The sequence below is a fragment of the Microtus oregoni genome, unplaced genomic scaffold, assembly GCF_018167655.1.
Source record: "Microtus oregoni isolate MIOR12 unplaced genomic scaffold, Mior012 000080F_ref0000499, whole genome shotgun sequence".
In the NCBI taxonomy this organism is placed as follows: domain Eukaryota; kingdom Metazoa; phylum Chordata; class Mammalia; order Rodentia; family Cricetidae; genus Microtus; species Microtus oregoni.
The window spans coordinates 1180571-1202171 of NW_024544538.1; the positions used below are offsets into that span (position 1 = coordinate 1180571).

Here is a 21601-nt window from a genome sequence, read left to right on the forward strand (position 1 = left end):
CCTAAGGCAGCTGAGGAGGGATTTACAGATTAGCAACAGTAGTCGATGTGGTAGTGGCCACAGACACAGCACTTGTTGAGAATTTAGTGAGTGCCAGGCTTGCGTTACTTAACAATTTAGTTGAGTTACCCATTAAATCCCTGCAAAGTGGGCTCTGCTATTTTGTTTAAAATACGGGGAAAGTGGTCCTCGGAGAATTTAACTTACTTGCTTGGAATCACTCACACAGCTGCTAAATGTAGAACCTGAACTAAAGTCTGAAAGTGCATGTCTGTAAAGCCTGGGCGTTTCTCCCAAACTGGACTTTGAAGATTGTGCAAGTTTACTAACCCTCCGAAAGAGCCAGTTTCCTCATCAGTATTATCGAGAGTGATATTATCGCTGTGAAGGTTAGAAATACCCAGAGTATGGGCCAACAAGTGCACACAGTAGGAGTCTCAACTATTGTGTAGACATTTATGCATGCATGAAGACATTTAAGGAGCAGAGGAAAATCAGAGATCGCTTTAAAAAGCACTGGGGAGCTGGTGAGGTGGATCTACAGCTTCAGCTGTCTTGGGAGCTGGCCCTCTCCCCTCCAGGATACAGTGACCAGATGAAGCTCTGAGCGACAGGCAGGGGGCAGGGGCCTAACTCCAGCTTGGGCAACCTCTGCAGGGAGTAGGGAGAGAGGCGGGGAGCTGGGAGGGGCTTTCCAATCCTGGTCGTCAGAGGACTGCAGGTGCTAGGCAGAGTTGGTGTAGGTGGGTTTGTGAGCCTGGCGAGGGAGGGGAGGAGGCTGGGGCGGGAAGGCGGGCGGGTGGAGGAGAGAGGGAGGCGTGGCTCTGGGCCCGAGAGGCAGTCCTTAGACAGCTCTTCCCACGCCGGGCTGTTCGCTGCGTCTGGAGGAGCTCTCTGGAGAATCTCCAACCTCGGAGCGGGCCTTCAACTACCGTAAGTACTTGCAAATGAGCGCATAGTCCAGTGGCTAAAGATTAATTACTGGCCACAAAATCCTAAACAAAACCCCGAAAGAGCCCCCTGATGTGATTAATTGCTGTAAATTGAATTGCTCCCCAGTCTTTCCTTCCACCCCCTTCATCCCTGCCTTTCTCCTTCTCTCCCCCGATCCCAGCCCCGCCTCCGATGAGAACCTCTGGGCAATGTGGATACATCCTCTTTCCTTTCTCAGTCTTCCCTCCAAACCCTAAGCAAAGCTTGTACCCGGCACGCTGCGGAGCCCAAACCCTTTGATTTCTGGAGCCTTTAAAGCTATGAAGGGGGCTAGCCATTAGATATTTCGGATCTCTCACCCTCGCAAACACTGCGGGGCTGCCTAATGGTGGGGAAAGCGAATGGGATAGAGTATGAGGGAATCATTAAAAAACAGCCTCAACTGCCTAAGTTGGGGGTGGGGTGAAAGGGCAAAATGGGCGTGGCCAATTTTGAACCTCAGGGTCGTTTCCAAGCTCCTGGGCATAAGATTCTTTATGTTGGCTGAAGTGATACGGTACCTATTTTAAAAAAAAAATCCACAACTGATTGAGGAGTGGTCAGCCATGCTGAGAAATTCAGCTTTTCTGACTCACTCCAGATACCAAGAGGAAAGGCCCTGATGTCCATGTGGTAAGGCTGGATTCTCAGATGGCATTTCCTGGGTGCAATCCCAGGTTGCCTTGGCAAAGAACCGAGCTTCCCCCAACTAGATCCTGGCCCAATGCCCCAAGGGGAAACAGTGCAACAGGGTGGTATCCAAGCTGGTCTGGCGCCGAGAAAATTGCGGACAGGAGGTTCTAGGAATTGAGATGGGAAGAGTCTCATTAGGGTCCTATGCCAAACGTATACCCCTCTTTTAAAAAAAAATGGGACGAAATACACCTGTTTGCATGAAATGTACACCGCATGCCTGGCACTGTACATAGGTTTTCTGTAATCCAAAACAACAATGTTAGGTATATATTATTCCCCCACTTAACATAAGAAAAGTTCAGAGCCAGTAAATTAAGTATCCTTCAATACAAGTAAATGAAAAACAGGGCCCTACTTGACTCTCTCGGTGTCAACTTGATGTCTATCTCCCGGGTGTTTTGAAAATGTGTATTTCTGCTCCTCCATTTTGTACACTGTCAGTGCTAGACCATATTAGAGGCTATCAGTCTATGGTAAGTTTACAGAAACAAAGTCATTCTTTTTCTCTCTTGGGGAAGCTACCTATACCTCACTCCGAGGAGCTAAGGCCAAACAGCTGAGGTAAAGCAAGGATTCCGTCTACGAGTACAGATTTCATAGGGGCGAATTCGCCTGTGTTTGTGCTGTGAGAGCACACCTTCCCTTGGCAAAGGTTACTTTGCAGCCAGAGGGGAGAAGATCCACCTCATGTATACGGAGTACCCGTGGTTGGAAGTGACTTCTGGGGAAATGAAAAGACCTCTTTGTGATCCTTAAAATTCAAACAATCCCATTTTCTTCAGCGGTAGTGAACAAGCCACTTAGAAGCTAAGGGCAAACTCTAAAGTGGGATAGTTTACACTTTTGTTAACTACTTTGCGGAGGCAGCTGGATTAAAAGACTCAAAACAGGGTATTAAGCTTTGGGGTTAAGTGACAAGAGTATATCAGAAGCACTCCTTAGAGGAAGCAGTCTTTGTGATGTGCAGGGCGATGATGGAAGATGAAGATGGAGGTGAGGGCATGTGCTGCCTCTGGACATTGTCAACCTTGGAGTAAAACATGAACTTTAATTTTTGATTTAACATTTTGACTTTTAGCAAATTATGTATCCCTTCGAAACTCCATTTGCCTCAGCAACAAAATGGGGGCAGCGGTAATTCCTTCCTTATTAAGCTGTTGGAAGATTCTGCTGTGTGTGTGTGTGTGTGTGTGTGTGTGTGTGTGTGTGTGTGTGTGTGTGTGCGTGTGTGTGTGCAAGCATAGGCACGCGCTCTTGTGTACACTTGCGTGCATGCACATGCAGGCAGATATCTGATCAAAGGATCTAAAAGGTGAGCATTCACAGGTTCCACCTTCCCCACTCTGTAGGGTTTCTTCAGACTTGTTTAAGGGCATCTTCTGTGCCTTTGAAATCTCAGGAACAAATAAACATTTCAGCAAAAACAACATCGTGGATTCCAGGAACAGATCTTGAGTGGAGAAATGGGGAAGTGAGGAAAAGGATCAAGGCGAGGAAAGCGACAAGTGGCCTTATTAACAAGCTAGGATCCTGTGAACCAGTGGAATGGAAGGTTGTCAAGAGCAATGCAATGATCTCCCCTCGATCTGAAAGAGCAGAACTCATCCCTGAGCAAGACAATTTCTTCTTTTAGATTCTACTATCTTTTAAGAAGCAAAGCCTTCAAGACTCACAGTATACATCCTGCACCAGAGGCCCCACAGCCCTAGACAGGCCATGATGCCCCGGACCTTCAATCTATTGCTCGGTTGCATTTGTAAGTACAAGGAAAGAGTGAGAAGCAAGTGACTCTGTAAAGTGACTCTGCTCTTGTGAGCAGGCTCCTGGTGGGAGGCGGGGGAGATTCTTGAGGTTGGAGAGGGCAGTATGAAGAACAGAGTCTCTCCTTTACCATTTTCTCTTTCCAGGGCTCAGTCTGGGTGTGGCCTCAATGGGTAAGTGCTTTCCTGCCTGAGACTAGAAAGAGCTGGTCTGTGTGCATGGCCTTGAGATACCCAAGCCAGGTTGGGCTGCTTGGAAATCAGAGCCTCTTCCATCATGACTTACTTTCCCAAGAACTATGAAATGCTTTATCTCTCATTAGAAGGCAGCTTATTGCTTATTCCCCTGCTTATTTGGATCCTTTGAACAAATGCCCTAGCATCTCTGTCCCAAACCCCACTCCCACTCCCACAGGAAGTGGGACACTCCCACTTTCACAGGAAGGCAAAAGGTAGCATCTAGGTGGGTTAGAGACAGTTTTCAGGCATGCTGTGGGGCACTTTGTGGGAGGGAGAAGGCTGACTGCTGCTATCTTTGTGTTTTGGGGGAATAACAGCAGTGGAGCCTCAACCAGAGCTGTGGATAGAATCCAACCACCCCCATGCCCCCTGGAGCAACCTCACGCTTTTGTGCAGAAGCCCCTCTCGGGTGTCCAGCAAGTTCCTGCTGATGAAGGATAACACACAGATGACCTGGACTCGTTCTTCTTACAAGACCTTCCAAGTGTCATTCTTCATAGGGGCCCTTAGTGAGTCTACTACAGGTGTTTATCGATGCTGCTACTGGAAGGAAAAAGGCTGGTCAAAGCCCAGTAAGGTTCTAGAGTTGCAATCACCAGGTGAGATGGCAAAGCTTGATGCTCAAGAAGACTTTCCCACACTTGGGACCCAAAATTGTCATCCTAGAAAAGGGTTTGTTGATGTTATTTCAAATTCATGCATGTGTGTATGCCACAGATAGCACCAAGTGCCTACTTGGGGTCAGACAATGCACAGAGAGGATGCTACTCTGGAAGGGTGGGGTCAAAGAAGGCTCCTCTACATTCAAAGTCTCCTGTCCCGCAGTCTCCTTGTTCTAACTCATATCAGTTCATTCTTTCCTTACAGGCCAACTTCCTAAACCCATCTTCTGGATCGAGGCAAAGGCGCCTCCTCTTCCTGGATGCAATGTTAACATCCTCTGCGATGGATGGATTCAGGATTTAGTATTTGTGCTGTTGAAAGAGGGAAACACAGAGCCCGTAGATTACCAAGTCCCAACTGGGACAATGGCCATATTCTCCATTGACAACTTGGCACCTGAGAATGAAGGGGTTTACCTCTGCCGCACTCATTTCCAGATGCTCCCCACTCTGTGGTCAGAGCCCAGCAACCCCCTGAAGTTGGTGGTGGCAGGTGGGTGTGGCCATGGCTGCTGGCATCTGACAATTATTATCCCAGGGATCATGGCTGGTTGAGCAAAAGATTTTGAAATTACTTACCTAAGCCAGTTTCTAGGCCCTGCAAGGTTGATGAGGTAGTCATTTGACATTTTCCTGAGCTCTAACGTAGAATCACACATGCTTTAAAGCAGATAACCCTTTGGCCTGTTTGTGAGCCTAGCTAGCTATTCAATAGCTTCATCTTATCACAGGCTTATTGTCGTTTACTTGTGGATTGTCATTCATTCCCTCATTCATCCAATGTTTATTGAGCACCTAATATGTGCCAGGCATTGCTAGTATAGTCTTGAAATTGATTCCTTAAAAGTTTAAGTGCATTTGTGATGATTATATTTAAGTGTGTGAAATATAATGAACCACTGTTCTCCTTGATGAAAAATAAGCAGATGACAAAGAAAGTGATATTTTATATTCTAGAAATGGCTTGAAAGATTACTTTGTCCCACATCAATAGAGCCAGTAAAGGCAGTACCACGCTCCAACACAGAAGGCAACTCCTCCAGTCACACACTCCAGCTTCAACTCCTCTACCCCATGCCCTAGATGATTCCAGGTGGAATTGTCTATATTTATGTAATTCCCACTCAGGCAATATAGATCTAGGGAAATTGTGATGCTACAGAAAGTACCTGAATGGCTAGTACCACCTGTGACACTGCTTCCCTCTGTGATGTCGAGCAAGTCCTGCTACTTCTCTGAGCTTTGGTTTTCTCCATTCTATCACAGGATACCAGTATCTGTCCAATCTACTGTATACCGCCACTCTGTGCTTCAATTTAATAATCTACAAAATTGGTATAAGAATAATGCCTACCTCACAGGGTTGTGAGGATTTACCTAAATAACATGTACAGTGCCTGGCATATAAGTTCTCAATAAATGGTAGATAATAATTCTATTAATATAGCTTTTTCTTGAGGATCAAAGTACAAAGGACGGTTTAATTGGTGTATATTGATGCCTGTTGTACATATACCCATTCAACGTAGATCCCACAAACACATACTTCTGCAATTCATGTTCACTAGTATTTTCCACTTGTCTGTTAGTGTTATTCTGGCAGGGACATAATATTCCTTACACCCAATACGTCTAGACTGGCATGATTCATGACACATCTGAAAAGCTCCTATGAGTAAATGACAGGGATAATCCTTCCATAGTGGATGAATTGGTGTACCTGGGATTTGAGTGGGGAATAAGACGGAGTCTTGTAGAGCTGAAGTTTAATACTACAAACTGTTTCAGTAAAACAGTCCATGGAAATGAGGGTGGGCCGCGTTACCAGATCTCACTGGCTTACTGAGTTTTTGCCCCAAATCCCCCTATTGGCCTCCTCCAGCCGCATGTTTTGAGTGTTGGAAGTAAGGGTTTAAGGTGGATTAATGTGTTCAGATGTTCTCATTAATATTTCAGGGAAAGTTTTGCTTTACATGATGGAATCAAAGTCATTTTTGAGGTGTGGATTTTCTGGCTATGGGAAGAACTATACTTGTCATTTCTGAGACCTGAAGATACAGGGCATTATGAATGTAGACAGTCCCCCGAGGCAAGCACCTGTACCTGGCTGAGCTCACAGTGGAGCTAAGAGAGTCAGTTAAGAGGGAAAGGCTATCAGTAACTTAATGTTGATTACATACGCAAGGAGGCATAAATCTAAGGAAAGAGAAGGAGGGAAGGTTACATTCAAATTGCCACTTTTGTCCAAAGAAACTAGGAGAATAAAAATAGACCAGGGAAGAATTGGCCAAACTGTAACTTAAGGGTCTCTTCCCTTTCTAGGTCTCTACCCCAAGCCAACTCTGACAGCCCATCCTGGGCCCATCCTGGCACCTGGAGAAAGCCTGAGTTTCAGGTGCCAAGGGCCAATATATGGAATGACGTTTGTTTTAATGAGGTTGGAAGGCTTGAAGAAATCTTCTTACTACAAGAAGGCAGTAAAAAATGAGGCGTATTTCGACTTCAAGTCTCTGAAGACCCAGGATACAGGGCATTACCTCTGTCTTTACTATGATGCGTCATACAGAGGCTCACTGCTTAGTGATATCCTGAAAGTTTGGGTGACTGGTAAGACAGGGGTATGCTATGGATCAAGTCACAAAGCTTTGTCTGATTCCCTCTACCTCCTTGTACCTATTCATTTGGTCAGGACTAATAGTGGGGGGGGGGCAGAATTTCTTCAGTTTAGTGGGGGATTTGAAAAGTGCAAACTGGAAGACAGAGGAGGAAAATAGCCCTAAGTATTGGAAGGAGGGGAAAGTTCTACTATTGGCTATTTGTATTTTGGGTCTCGTCCTAGAAACTTTTCCCAAGACCTGGCTACTTGTTCAACCCAGTCCTGTGATTCAAATGGGTCAAAACGTAAGCCTGAGATGTCAAGGACTAATGGATGGAGTGGGGCTTGCCCTCTATAAGAAGGAAGAAGAAGGACCCCTTCAGATTCTGGATGGCACCAGCAACGATGGCAACAAATCATTCTTACTCACGAATGTGACCGACAAGGATGCTGGCATCTATAGCTGCCTGTATTTTCTAAACTGGAAGACATCCATTAAGATGGAAACATACAATACTGTGGAGCTGATGGTTGTAGGCAAGTGATACCAACTGGCTTTAATGTTGTTGTCATCTGTTTGCTTTTATCGTTTGCTTTTACTGTGCTCTGTGGTGGTTCTAGTGTGTCTTGCACTGTCCTAGAGCTATGAGCTAAAAAGAAAACACTAGGAAAGTGGTATAGGACTTTTACATCCTCTAGGGACCTTCTCTCCAAGGATTTACTTTAAGTCTTACCTCGTGGCACTACCCACCCCCACTGTGACTCAAGAAAAAAAAAATATTTTCCTTCAAGCCAGGGAGATCTTACAGGTACAAGGTCTTCCTGGTTGAGAGTAGGAACCAGTAGTGTTTAGAGAACCAAGGAGAGGGGGGAAGAACTCTAAACACACAAGGCTTGGAGTCACTAATCAAATGTAAGTGAAAAGAAACAGAAGCCCAAAAACATTTCGCAGGAGAAAGTGTGCTGAGCTCAATGTCGCTTCTAACTGTGGTCTCTGGATTGGTTTCAGATAAGCCCCCCAAACCCTCCCTTTCAGCTTGGCCCAGTTCCGTGTTCAATATAGGAAAGACCATCACCTTTCAGTGCCGAGTATTTCATCCAGTACTCGAATTTTCTCTGGAATGGGAAGAAAAAGCAACATTCCCAAAATTCTCAATAAATGGAGACTTCATTATCACTAACATTGAAGGACAAGGCACAGGTACCTACAGTTGCATCTTTCGTATTGAGGCACACACCGACATCTGCTCCGATCACAGCAAACCTCCGAAGTTGGCGGGGCCAAGAGGTGAGAGGATTACTTCTCATAGGAATATATTTCCATATCCTGGAATCCTAAAGTAGTGCCCAGAAATATACGGGAAGGGGAGTGAGGGCATGAAGTCAGGACCCAGGGGTCTAGGCACACTTCCCTTGGGTATTCTATAGTAATTGCAAGTAGCAAGCAGAATATTCTGAAGACTCCATAGAAAGGAAGGGCACATCTAGCTCAAGCTTCTAAATAGGAGCTTTCTCAGTAACCAGCACCCTTCCCCCACCATGAATTGATCTGGCTGCCCTTATCCCCATCATGGCTTTTGCTTCTGGTCTTCTCTAGTCACAGGCTTCCTCACCTGGAATTCCTTTATGAATGAAGTGTTCAGGATGTCCTTATTTGTCCAGCTTATCTCCTTGCTGTTGCTAGTGCTATGGATACGGTGGAGGTGTCGGAGATTGAGATTAAGGTAACTGTCTTTTCCCTGTCTGTTGTTTCCTAAGCTAGCTGATTCTGTGCTCCCCTAGTCTCCAGAATGGGCCACTACCCAGTTGCAATAAGTCACAGGGACGAACTCTTAGGTTTTTCTTCAGCCTCTAGGATTACAGTCAAGATATTCTCCTTCCATCTCTTTCTCTTCCACTTCACAGAGAACTTATTTCCCAAGCCACAATGTGGAGTCAAGTATAGTTTTCAGAGGCTACAGAAATAATCAGAAGCATGCTCCCTGACCTCTATACCTCCTACAGTGCCCACATCTCCTCTTAAACAACTCTGTCCATGAGACATCATCGATGTCTTCCCACCCATATGGTGTGAACATATATTCTTGTAAGAATCTGTGTTCTTCTGTCTTCCAGGTTATCTAATTCCCATCTTGTTTTTTCCACTTTACTGCCCCCTTCAATTTTCAATGGCTAGAGTGAATATTTGGGCTCATTCTAGGTTCTTTAGAAACGACTTTTTCTGTTACTCTAGACTCCTATTGTCTGTGCAGAGTATCCTTAGAATATAGTTTTAGCCTGGATAGGCATTTGATAAGACAACAGATGGAGCCTCAGAATTGGACTCTTTCCTCTGACCTGAAAACAGCTCTTCCTGCCGTTTGATTCCCCAGTGTCCTTTGGACCATTGATCTCTCTCCTTAATCCCCATGAGTTTCTTAAGGCTCTTCCAGTTGGAAAGAGAGAGAGAGAGAGAGAGAGAGAGAGAGAGAGAGAGAGAGAGAGAGAGAGAGAGAAATGATAGATCTTGACCAGTAGAGGCCTTACCACCTGAATGTTTTGCCCACTTCCCTCCGTCCTCTACTTCTGGGCACACCCTTCTTCCACCTTTGTGAGTCTGAGAAATTTAACACACAATGGATGATCACTATGACTATGTGTGTCTGTTTTTCCCCCGCTGAGATCTGAGGGATAGAGTGTCAGGGGAGCAAGTGGAGAGCTACTTATGGTTTCTGGAAAACACAACAAAACAAAAATAAAAGAACACCATTGGAGTTTTCAAACAGCTTCAGCAAGGTCAAATTGTACGATTCTATAGATTCTACCCTAAGTTCCATGTGCTCTAGGCTAACCTCTTAGCAGGATTTACACATACACACACACACACACACACACACACACACACACACATATATATATATATATATATATATATATATATATATATATATATATACATACACATCTTCATGTGTTCGACCCTACTCCAAGACAATTGCATCAAAGAATAAGATCAGAATTCAAATTTCATAGAAAGCAGCTTGAAAAATTGTTTTCTAACTAGGAAAAGGCTAAGGATGGTCACTGTTTCCTAAGGAAAAGCAGTCGATTGAATGTTGGTTTTATACCTCCTAATTGTACAGGAGGCAGAGCCCCACAATGGCGCTACACATTTGTAATCACAATCGAGGTAGTGGGAGAGAGATCCCACTCTCTGACAGGCTTAGCTCAGCACGGACAGGCAGTCTTCTGGTAATTCAGCAAGGCTGCCTAGGCAACCCTTCCATAACAGAGGCAGGTGAGGCAGGTCAGTCTGAAGACCAGTCCTGCCATAGGAACAACTGCTTCCAAACTTAAACTTGATGACTGAGAAACACTCAAGGTTGCTCTTTCCACCCCCACCCCCAACCACCCAGAGCTGCTGAGCTCCAGGGGTTCCAAGAACTCGAGATACAAAAGCATTTACCCATATGACATATCATTCGCTGCAACAACCTAATCAGAGGTCATGGGAAACTGACAAAAAATATCTCCTGGGGGAGGGGCAGGGATGAGGGGCATGTAGGCTATGAAAGTACAAGGGGTTCGTTTGTAGGTGGTTGGGTTCTCAAAAAGAAAAGTCATCAGTGTCAGAAAAGATTATATCCCATTATCCTGACCGTACCCCGTCCCTATTGGGTACTGAATAAGCCAATGACATAAATTGCCGCCCCCTTCTCTCCGCCCTCCCCCTAATCCCAGCAACTCCTCTCATCTCATTTCTGGTCTCGTTAGAGAAGCCTGGTTGTTGGGAACAGCTCAAGGGGTCGCCATGCTCTTCATAATCATGGCTCTTCTTTGCTGTGGTGAGTACAAAGTGTTGGGTCAGGGTCCTGGCAGCAGACTGGGGGCAGTCTTGGTGAGGAGGGGGCAGAGCCTGACCATGGCTTCTTTTGCAGGACTGTGCACTGGGGCACTGGCAGAAGAGATTGGTGAGTTTTTCCCTGCTCCAGACTGGGACATTCCTTTCTGGAGATCCGAAATAACTACAGAGTGTCAGTGTCAGTACCCAGGGAGTGACTAGTTGGGAGGGAAGGGCCAGGAAGGGGCACTTGTTAAAGCTACTGGCAAAATTCAGCCTCCAACTCTGTTTTCCTGCCTGTGAAATTTTCTCCTGCATTTTTGTGAGGCTCAGCTGAGCCATCAGCTTCCCCTTTCCCCAGCACCTGAAGAAAGAAGCAAGCTAGGAAAGAAAAGATTTTGTTTGAAGGGGAGGGGGGGATCCGGGTAGGGGCTTCAAGAGAAGGGGAATGCCAGAAGGATGGCTTCATTAACTCTGCTGTTTCTAGAAGTAATCATGCCAACTCCTAAGCCTGAACTGTGGGCAGAGACGAACTTCCCTCTGGCCCCGTGGACGAACTTAACCCTCTGGTGCAGAAGCCCTTCTGGCTCAACGAAGGAGTTTGTGTTACTGAAGGACGGGACCGGGTGGATTGCAACTCGCCCTGCCTCGGAGCAGGTCCGGGCTGCCTTCCCCCTTGGCGCCCTGACCCACAGTCACACCGGGAGTTACCATTGCCATTCATGGGAGGAGATGGCTGTGTCGGAGCCTAGTGAAGCACTTGAACTAGTAGGAACAGGTAAGCGAAGGCAGAGAATCCTCCTGGGACCTCTGTGCTGCTGGGAGGAGAGAATGGGGGAGGGGCGAGGAAAAGAGTGAGAGGAGACCAGTTTGGGAACTCGGGACTAGTCAGGATGCATTTCGTTTCTTTGTAGAGAAAGTAATTCTGAGCTTCCCATCTTGGACACTTCCAAACTTTTGACTCCCTTGCCATTCCCATTTTCTAGACATCCTTCCCAAACCTGTCATTTCGGCTTCCCTCCCAGTCCGGGGCCAGGAACTGCAGATCCGGTGCAAAGGATGGCTGGAGGGTTTAGGGTTTGCTCTGTTTAAGAAGGGAGAGCAGGAACCTGTCCAGCAACTTGGTGCCATTGGAAGAGAAGCCTTCTTTACAATTCAAAGAATGGAGGATAAAGACCAGGGCAATTACAGCTGCCGCACACACACCCAAATGCAGCCCTTCAAGTGGTCTGAGCCGAGTGAGCCCCTGGAGCTTGTCATAAAAGGTAGAGATGAAAGGGGTGTGTGAGGGAGGAGGGGCGGAAAGTGCCTGTGGGACACCACGACAAACTTCGCTGCTGGTACTAGGAGCCTGTGTCCAATCTTAGGGCCAGGCAGGCGTGGCGCTGGGAGTGCCAGGGCCTCTGGCTGCACGATATTAATAGCCATAATTGTTATTAATAGCTTGGGTTTGTGGAGGGTGATTTAATTTTTCTGATTATTTTCCCATTGATTACCTCATTTAACTATAGAGGAAATCTTGAAGAGAGGTGAAATAGGTACTATTCCTTCTCTTATCCGGATGGGCAAGCTGAGACTCGGAGAACTAGCTAATTGAGTCCCAAGAAAATTTACCCCTTTCATTGCCTCCCTCCCTTGCCTGTTCCAGTGACTGTGAGGATTCAGATTCCTCTAGAGGCAAAAAAGGACTGGATGGGGGATTCCTGTAAAAACAAACAAAACCATTAATGCATCTATTTATGAAAATGCATATAGAGATCAGCTTCCCCAAACCAACATTTGCTGTATTTATTTTCTGTTTTCTTGATTTGGTTTTGTAATGTTTTGTTTTTCTCTTCTAGAAACATACCCCAAGCCTTTCTTCAAGACATGGGCCAGCCCTGTAGTCGCTCCTGGTGCCCGAGTGACTTTCAATTGTTCCACCTCTCATGAGCACATGAGCTTTATTCTTTACAAGGATGATACTGAAATTGCATCCAGCGACCCAGCCTGGGGAAAGCCGGGGTCTAGTGCAGCTCACTTTTTGATCATTTCAGTGGGCATTGGTGACGGAGGGAACTATAGCTGCCGTTATTATGACTTTTCCATCTGGTCTGAGCCCAGTGACCCAGTGGAGCTCATTGTGACAGGTTAGGGGCGGGAAAAATCTTGGTGGAGATAGCGTTGACCCCAGGAGAGTGATTGGAGGGACTGCCAGTGGGAGGGGAAGAAATGTGTTCTCCAAAGGACAGAGAGAATGTGCTTGGGATAAAGCTCAGCACAAGATGAACTAACTGTCCACAGAGGACAGCTGCTCATGTTATCATCGCAAGAAGAAAAGACAAAGGAGTGGGGAGGGGGGCATAGAAATTTGCCTCTGAAGAAAGAAGTGAGGTAGATAGGGGTAGCCAATCCAAGAACCAAACTCAAGTCACCCGCTTACTGAGATGGTCCTTTTAGGCTTGGCCTTCAACTTTGAGTTCAATATCTGATTTTTCCTGAAGTGAGTTGTCAGGGATTGGTGGGCTGGATGACCCTCAGAGAAATAGGAGAAAACCTTGAAATGCCAGTTGCTTGTTAGACAGCCATTAAAAATGATCGTTTCAAAGGGTGTTTAGCGTCATAAGAAAGCATTTACAATATAAACATACCCCACTCTCCAACTCTGAGTATAGAGGGGTCTCAGTTATATAAATAGTCTCAGCTCCAAGGACATAGTCATGTGTTAAAATATAAGTTGGAAAATAGTTATATTTGAGCTCAGAAAATTATGTTTTCTTCATTAGTTTTTTATTGCATTCTCTTATTTTCTACAACAAACATACATCATCTACCTTAACAACATTATAAAGGCTATTTGCAGAATGTGGGGCACAGTCTTCTCTTATATTATGATCTCTTTCCTTTTAGAATTCTACCCCAAACCTACTCTCTTGGCACAACCTGGCCCTGTCGTGCTTCCTGGGAAGAATGTGACACTGCGCTGCCAAGGAATTTTCCAGGCCATGAGGTTTGCCCTCTTACAGGAGGGGACCCATGCTCCCATACAGTTCCAGAGTGCTTCGGGGACCTCAGTTGACTTCCTCCTCCACACTGTTGGAGCAGAGGACTCTGGGAACTACAGCTGTATCTACTATGAGACAACCATGTCCAACAGGGGCTCGTACCCTAGTACACCCCTTATGATCTGGGTGACCGGTAAGGACAGACAAAAAAAAAAAAAAAACAGGGTTGGGATAGGATCATTTAGAGTAGGAACTAAGGAGGTTATTCTCTTCTAGAAGGGCTTGCCCAAAATATGGAGGGGATTCAAGGAAAATCAGTTACCATGGTGTGGGGGTAGCAAGGTTGCATGCATACTTAGACCTTATTTATCTTTGTTCTTTCTAGATACATTCCCCAGACCATGGTTGTCTGCTGAGCCTAGTTCTGTGGTTACTATGGGACAAAATGTTACTCTCTGGTGCCAAGGACCAGTCCATGGAGTTGGGTACATTTTGCACAAAGAAGGAAAAGCCACTTCAATGCAGCTTTGGGGGTCCACCAGCAATGAAGGAGCATTCCCTATCACCAATATATCTGGTGCAAGCATAGGTCGTTATAGCTGCTGTTACCACCCTGACTGGATTAGCTCTATCAAGATACAGCCTAGCAACACGCTGGAACTCATGGTCACAGGTAAGGGCATTAGACTGTGAAATGGGTATTGTAGTGTAGAAAGGATCATATTGACTGGTTCATGGGAGACTAGGGGAGGTCAGGGAGAAATGCGCTCTAAAATGGCTTCTCTCTGACCAGCTGTTAATTTCTTATAGGTTTACTCCCTAAACCCAGCCTGTTAGTTCAACCTGGCCCCATGGTAGCCCCTGGAGAAAATGTGACTCTTCAATGTCAAGGGGAGCTGCCAGATTCAACGTTTGTCCTTTTGAAAGAGGGGAACCAACAACCATTACAGCAGCAGAGGCCAAGTGGGTACAGAGCTGACTTCTGGATGCCAGTGGTGAGGGATCAAGATTCTGGTGTCTACAGCTGTGTTTATTATCTGGATTCTGCTCCCCTTGTGGCTTCAAACCATAGCAACTCTCTAGAGATCTGGGTATCCGGTAAGGTTCTGAAACCCAGTAAGCATTTAGACATTGGAGTTTTTAGGTTTTTACGACTTAAGAGCCATACAAGAGATGGCTGGGTTTGGGGCCACTTCTTTTGACTCCATGTTCTTGTTTTGCTTGCAGATAAGCCCCCTAAGCCCTCTCTGTCAGCCTGGCCCAGCACTGTGTTCAAACTAGGGAAGGACATCACCCTTCAGTGCCGAGGACCCCTACCAGGAGTTGAATTTGTGCTGGAGCATGATGGAGAAGAAGCACCCCAACAGTTCTCTGAGGATGGAGACTTTGTCATCAACAACCTGGAAGGGAAAGGCATTGGAAACTACAGCTGCAGCTACCGTCTGCAGGACTACCCCAACATCTGGTCAGAGCCCAGTGATGCCGTGGAGCTGGTGGGAGCAGCAGGTGAGTGGATTATCTTCCCCCCCCCCCCCCCGCCCCTCCCCATGCAAGTTCCTGCTGTGATGTTCCTGCGACCTCAAGGACATCCCCCACAAAGATAGGTCAAGTTAGGAGATGGGAAGTATATGGAATTGGAGCCCTCAAATACATCATAGCTCTTGTAAAGATGAGGCGGAGGGAGGCCTTCAGGTATACTCAGAGATACGGCATAGATGCATCTAAGGCCTCCCTGTCTGCCAGAAAGGAGGTCTGGGTGTCTCAGCATATGCGCCTCGACTGATCAGCCCTCCGACCGCTCAGTACTTGGCTTGCATAGTGACTCTGAAGAGGTAAGAGTGAGAGGACAACATAGTGTTAAACAGAACGTTGATGTGCTAAGTTCTGATTCTGTTCATTTATACACCACAGGGCCTGTTGCTCAAGAGTGCACTGTGGGTAACATTGTCCGAAGCACCCTGATTGTGGTGGTCGTGGTAGCCTTGGGGATAGTGCTAGCTGTAGAGTGGAAGAAGTGGCCTCGACTTCGAACTAGGTAAACACTCAGCTCAGCTCAATTCCAGAAATGGAGTGCCGCTGGAAAAACCCACGATTCAGTTACTTTTCTGGCTTCTGAGCTCCACCCTCCTAGCCGTTTTCAGAAGCTGCCCTCTCCCATTAGTTTTCTATCTGTTTTCTTTTTATAGGGGCTCTGAGACAGATGGAAGAGACCAGACCGTAGTCCTTGAAGAGTGCAACCAAGAAGGAGAAGCAGGCACCACCACCAATTCTCCTTCATCTGCCTCTCCGGGAATCTCAGTGGAAGTGACAGTCCCAATATAATTACCCTCTCCTTTACAAGAGCTTTCCTCTCCTTTCTTTTACCTGCAGAGACCTGGAAATCCATCTTGGTTCCCCTGGAATGCAGCAGCATTTCCTGATTCTTGACCTCTAACCACCTGAGTGGGGTCAAGAGGATTCTTGGAGTGGCAAGCTCTACTAGGTCAAGATGTTTCCTCTACCCCCAAACGCCTCGCTGTACTGTGTTACTGGTGCATGGAATCCTACTCAAACCATATTCTTCTGAATAAAGAGAGTATTCACTATTTAACTGCAAAAAAAACATGGTAGTGGTCTTCTTTTATTCTGTTTCCTACTTACGACTTACCAGAAATGATAAGAGAACTCCTTTTCCTGTTAGGAGCAGTTCATGGATTTAGTGGTGGAGGAGGAGGATGAGAGGTCTCCCAAATACCACTTCGCAACTTAATTTTAAATCTGGGCACTGAACGTGGTGTTCTTCTGCCCCTCCATCCTGTCCCTGAATGACAATGTTCTGTTTAGGTTAAATATGAGAAGAACAAACAGTGAAGTTCACTGATTTTTTTTCCTCTATGTTACTTTCAGGTTCAGAGGCTTACAAACAGAGGATCTGGTCCTCTATAGAACTTTGAAACTGGCAAAATATGTCTTGTGACACTTATTAGCAACCATGTAGTATTCACTAATTCCATAGTAATTATGAATAAATTAATAAAACCTGATATTTTACCCCATGTAAAGAAAGTTCCATTTCTCCAAAAGTCTTGGTCTCTGGTGGTGGGATTTCTGGAAGTGAGGAAGCAGTTGGCATGCAGGGAACTCTTAGTGTCTACTCCCAGGATTCAAGTCAGAACTGGCTCTTATTTTTATCCTATGATCCTTTTCCCCTGCATTAACACACACTTTGTTTCATGGATGGAAATTCAGTACATATTAGATGTGTTTGATTGAAGAGGGAGGGTTGCCTAATTCCTTGAACCTCGTGTAAGACCTCAGAAGAATTGATTTGTTGGTCCTAGAAGAGTTCATGACCCCTTCACACATGACCCTAAAGTTCCTTGCCCCCAGTACTGTGTAATTCTAAGCAAACACTGTTCAATAGAACAATACACAAGGGTTGAACACCCAGTGAGCTATTTAACCCTGGGTACAATAAAGTTTAGAAAGTAACTCCTATATCTGTGCATTAGGAAGCTTATTTGTGCCAGAAGTTAATGAAAAAGAGTGCATCCTATTTCCCTTAATCCTTAAGAATGAAACATGCTGAGTATTATAGACTAATTTGTAATAAGCTCTGTGGAATGTATAAGTACAAAGTCCCACTCTGATTTCTATTTGATGAGATTCTATTAGTTGCTTACACTAATTTCTTATAGTGTTTCTAAAAATTGCATTTGAAAGTGCTTTTACATTTGAATCCAGTCAAACCTAATTGTTGCTTTGTGCCTAACATTACTCTCTGCCCTCAAACTCTACATCCTTAACCCTCAGTCAAGCTGTGCCCTGTGAACACTGGAAGGAAGCCTGTCCTTAGTCCTTGGGTTTAGGATAAAAAAAATCCTTTTGATGGGGCCCGGTTATGTTTTCTGATCTTTAGAGGTTTCAAAGTGTATGTTGTCAAGGTTAGTGTCAGAGTTGTGCAAGTCATCAAGGGATCTAGCTGTTGAGAGAGAGAGAGAGAGAGAGAGAGAGAGAGAGAGAGAGAGAGAGAGAGAGAGAGGGAGAGAGAGAGAGAGAGAGAGAAGAGAAGGAGAGAGGGGGAGAGGGGGAGAGAGATAGATAGATAGAAAGAGAGAGAGAGGGAGAGAGAGAAACAGAAAGTTCAGAGAGTGAGAGCCATGAACTGAAATTTAGAGAAGCCTCCAAGTTAGAAAAGCAGAACCTAAAAAAGACAAACATGCCAGAGACTCTTGTGAAATGTACACATTGAACCTGGGGTCTCCTGTGTCACCAAGGTTCAAAGAGGGATACTTATGTGCAATCAGGAAAAAAGCCCTAGAAGCCTTGCCCTGAGAAACAAACTGAGAAATACTGTGACACTGGACTCTCAGTTGGCTTTCTCAAAACATTTACACACTGTTCTTTCACTCGGAGAACCCAGCTCTACAAGAATTAGAAGGGAGAAAATAGTTGTCAGTTAACCGTGAAATACTTATAAGACAAAGAGTTACTCTGAAATTTAACTTTGTTATTCCCTGTCAAAGCTATGTCAATGAATTAAATATCTATTTACAATGCAGAAGTCGTCACAAACTATCTCAATGAATTAAATATCTATTTATAATGCCAATGTAGCTTGTTTCTGACAATTCTCCTCATGGTCTGTTTTTTTTTTTTTTTTTCTCTTCTCAACCTGGTTGCCATGGGAATCAGTCCCTTTACCCCTGGCTGGCCTCTAATCATCACCCAGCATCAAGTAATTTATGGGAAGTGGAATCTCAGTTAAGGAATGAACCTTTACGGGGAAACTGTCTCTCCGAAAAGAAAATCCAAATGCTTCTCCCAAATCTGAGAAAACAGATGTAAATGCCTGCTGATCTCTGAGTTCATACACCTTTGGCTCCAGCATCCCAAAGGTATGAAGATGGTCCAATACAGGATCTCTCCTTTATAGTCATACTGTGTGTAGACACATGGTCTATTCTTGTACACCTCCAGGCAAACGGAGCTCACCCCAACATGAGACAGTTTGAGAATTCCCAGTTTGTCTGTGGACTGTCTATCTGCCTGTGTACATCCCTTTCATACTTATTGGTCCTAATGCTTACTCAAGTTGTAACCCAGACAAAATCCACAACAATCCCCCAAAGGATAGAAAATGGGAGAAGTCTGAGTCTAATCAATCTTCATCAGGGGTGGTATCAGAGTTCAATCAACTCCCATTTAGAAATGTGTTCGTGCTATTAGTTCTCAATTGTCTTGGCTCCAGGTACGACAGAGTTTATATCTGCCTCAGTCTTCTAGATTGAACCAGAGCAGCACTTTAAAACATTTAGTTCCAGGACAGGCTCTAAAACCACAGAGAAACCCTGTCTCGAAAAACCAAAAATAAATAAATAAATAAATAAATAATAAAACATTTGATATATCTGTGTTTTCTACAAATACATATTGGCTGTTTTCTATATATCACACATTGTTCTGGGCACTGCATACAGCTCTGAGTGAAATAGATAACCCCTGTCTATCTGGTGTGGGATGCAAATGATAAGTATCATGGATAGTAAGTTATATGGAATATTCCAGGGTAATAAGTGCTGCATTGAAAAACCAAGCAAAGAAAGAAACCTCATGATTTATTTTGTGATGTCACTACAATTTTTTCAAAAGATGGTTGGGAAGGTCTCACTGAGAATGTAACATTTAAGTTACGGTTTAAAGAACACAAAAGTACAATTAGTACACATTTTTAGGCAAAGTGCTCTACTCAGAGGTAAACATGGGTGCAAAAAACCCGAAATGGAAGTCCTGCCTCGTTTTTCCAAGTTATTGGTGACATTATGTGGCTAGAGTACAGTAAGTAAGGAGGCGCATAGAAGCAGATACCCGTCTGAGAGACAATGGGAGTGTAGCCAAGAGTGACCTTGGATGTCTCCATAAGGACTTTGACTTCCACTGGGAACAAAACAAGAAGCCACTGGAGTTACATTAGCATAGGACCATCTAGCCTTCTCTGTAGAGGGCATCGGGGTGGGAACAGAGAGATCTCCAAGGAGGCTATTGCACTGATTCAGGAAAGAGGAGGCGGTATTAGGCTAGCGTGGTAACAGAAGGGGCAGCGAGAACTAGGCAGATTATTGATTTGTTTTGTGGAAAGACTCTACAGGATTTGCTGATAACTGGGTGTGGGCTGTGTTCTGTAAACATTTCTATTAGAAGAGAGAAACGTTTCACATGCTGCCACCGGGCTTCTCTCCCTGGATCATTTTCATCACATCCTCAAGACTTTTCCAATGCCTCTCAAACCAGGACACCATTTTAGGACAGTTTGTTAATGTGTTTTCCATGGTCTACCCCTACACATTGTCAACAGAACGTGGTCTCTTGTGTCTGCAGCAGTCCAAAGAGCACAAGCGCTGGAGAACAAACACTGAAATGATTACTTTCCGAGATCCCTGTTCACCATTGCCATCACCTAAAATGGCATTAATTTTAGGTAGTCAGTTCACACTGTTGCCTCATACAAATTCCATGGCCAACAACCCTCACCGGCTTGTTTGTTTTTTTTCACACAAGCTCTTGACAGTTCAATTATTTTTTATGCCTTACTCATGCACATGCCATGGTTGGCAATTGAGTTTTTAACTAAAATCTTAAGAGCTGATATTACCTCCTGTTATGTCTTGATTTGTGAGCCCTAGCTTATCAAAAGCATATATTATATTTAATGAGTCCCTTTCTAGATATCTAAATAATAAAACTTATCTACCCCTAGCAGCTACTTAGCATGAAGTTCCTTGCTACTGTCCCTGGTCAAATGTAACCAGGAAGCAGAGTCACTAAATTAAGTATTTCACCCAATCAGCTCCTACCCAAGAATGGAGCTGGAAATAGACCTGAATTTTGAGTTTTACTGTCCTCGGAATTACTCTGGGTCTGGAAGTGTGTTCGCAATAAGCTTTAACTAAGGAGGGAAACCCCAACCCGAATGTGGGTAATACCATCTCATGATCTGTGAGTCCCAGACCAAATAAAAAGAATGAAAGGAGAAAGACAGCTGAGTGACAGCATTCTTCCTTCTCTGGCTCTTGGTTTACTGGGGCTTTTAGAAATTGGGATAAGTCTTAACACTACCATGAGCATCACCATGTCTTCTCTAACATGATGGACTGTCACCTCAAACCAGAAGCCAATGGAAGCCAGTCCTACCTTCAGTTGTCCCTTGTGAGATATTTTCAGTCATGAGAAAGTCAAACTAATACAACCTGCTTCCCAAACCAGATGCCCCATACTAAACTTCAGATAGCATAGTACCCAGAACAGAAGGAAGGTACAGTATTTACTAGATTGACCCCCTTCCCACCATGTTATTTTTTTTTATTTTCTTAAAGAACACTCATATTCACTTTGCATGAAAGGCTCTATTTTAGTGTTTTACATTTATTGAGCATTTTGATCCTTACAACTAATGTTCAATATAGGTCCCATCATTATTCACTTTTCTGACAAAAAAGGAAACAGATGCACACTGGAGTTAAGCAAGCTCGTAGGTCACTCAGCTAGCAAGTGTTAGGGACAGGATTTGGACCCAGGCAGTCTGGCTCCACACTTCATGCTTGTAATCACTGAACTATGCTGTCTCAGGTTTCTGTGAGCTCCTGACCTTGCACTCTCAAGGGAAGGAAGGGCCTCCGCCCAATTCGCTGTCCACTGCCAATGCAAAACCCACAACCCTGCTGTGAGAATGCTCACCCCTTCCTCCTCCTTCCCTTCTTTCTTAACAGAGAGTGGCCTCTAAGCTTTCCAGAGGAATCCTTCCACAGGTTAGCAAATGTAATCTTTATCTTTCTACTTCCCTTCCAGGACTCCATGCCTCTCTGCTCAGTTGCCAAAGAAATTCTTCCGATTCT

At 44.9% G+C, this 21601-nt stretch overlaps 1 protein-coding gene across 5 annotated transcripts; it reads left to right on the forward strand.

Moving 5' to 3' along the window:
• Positions 1-821: 821 nt before the first annotated feature.
• Positions 822-16322, forward strand: Igsf1 (immunoglobulin superfamily member 1). Of its 5 annotated transcripts, none has more exons than XM_041642881.1 (20): positions 822-933; positions 3302-3424; positions 3576-3602; positions 3986-4267; positions 4536-4823; positions 6653-6937; positions 7170-7463; positions 7963-8214; positions 8524-8650; positions 10647-10750; positions 10844-10876; positions 11234-11524; positions 11733-12011; positions 12588-12875; positions 13636-13923; positions 14116-14403; positions 14541-14828; positions 14958-15236; positions 15642-15765; positions 15917-16322. In XM_041642881.1, exons 2-20 carry the CDS (start codon positions 3385-3387, stop codon positions 16050-16052), a joined length of 3993 nt encoding a protein of 1330 aa, XP_041498815.1. In that variant the 5' UTR covers positions 822-933; positions 3302-3384; the 3' UTR covers positions 16053-16322. The 5 variants fall into 5 exon arrangements, with proteins under 5 accessions (XP_041498815.1, XP_041498818.1, XP_041498819.1 ...); XM_041642884.1 differs by having other exon boundaries at positions 11237-11524; XM_041642885.1 differs by having other exon boundaries at positions 10680-10750.
• The last annotated feature ends 5279 nt before the right edge of the window (positions 16323-21601 follow it).

What these genes read in the sequence shown, in the direction of transcription:
- Igsf1 (XM_041642881.1), top strand. Translation starts at nt 3,385, where the DNA reads ATGATGCCCCGGACCTTCAATCTATTGCTCGGTTGCATTT. An exon ending in GAAGTTGGCGGGGCCAAGAG is followed by an intron (nt 8,215 to 8,523) that starts GTGAGAGGATTA and finishes GGTCTTCTCTAG; the next exon opens with TCACAGGCTTCCTCACCTGG. An exon ending in TCTAGAGATCTGGGTATCCG is followed by an intron (nt 14,829 to 14,957) that starts GTAAGGTTCTGA and finishes TTTTGCTTGCAG; the next exon opens with ATAAGCCCCCTAAGCCCTCT.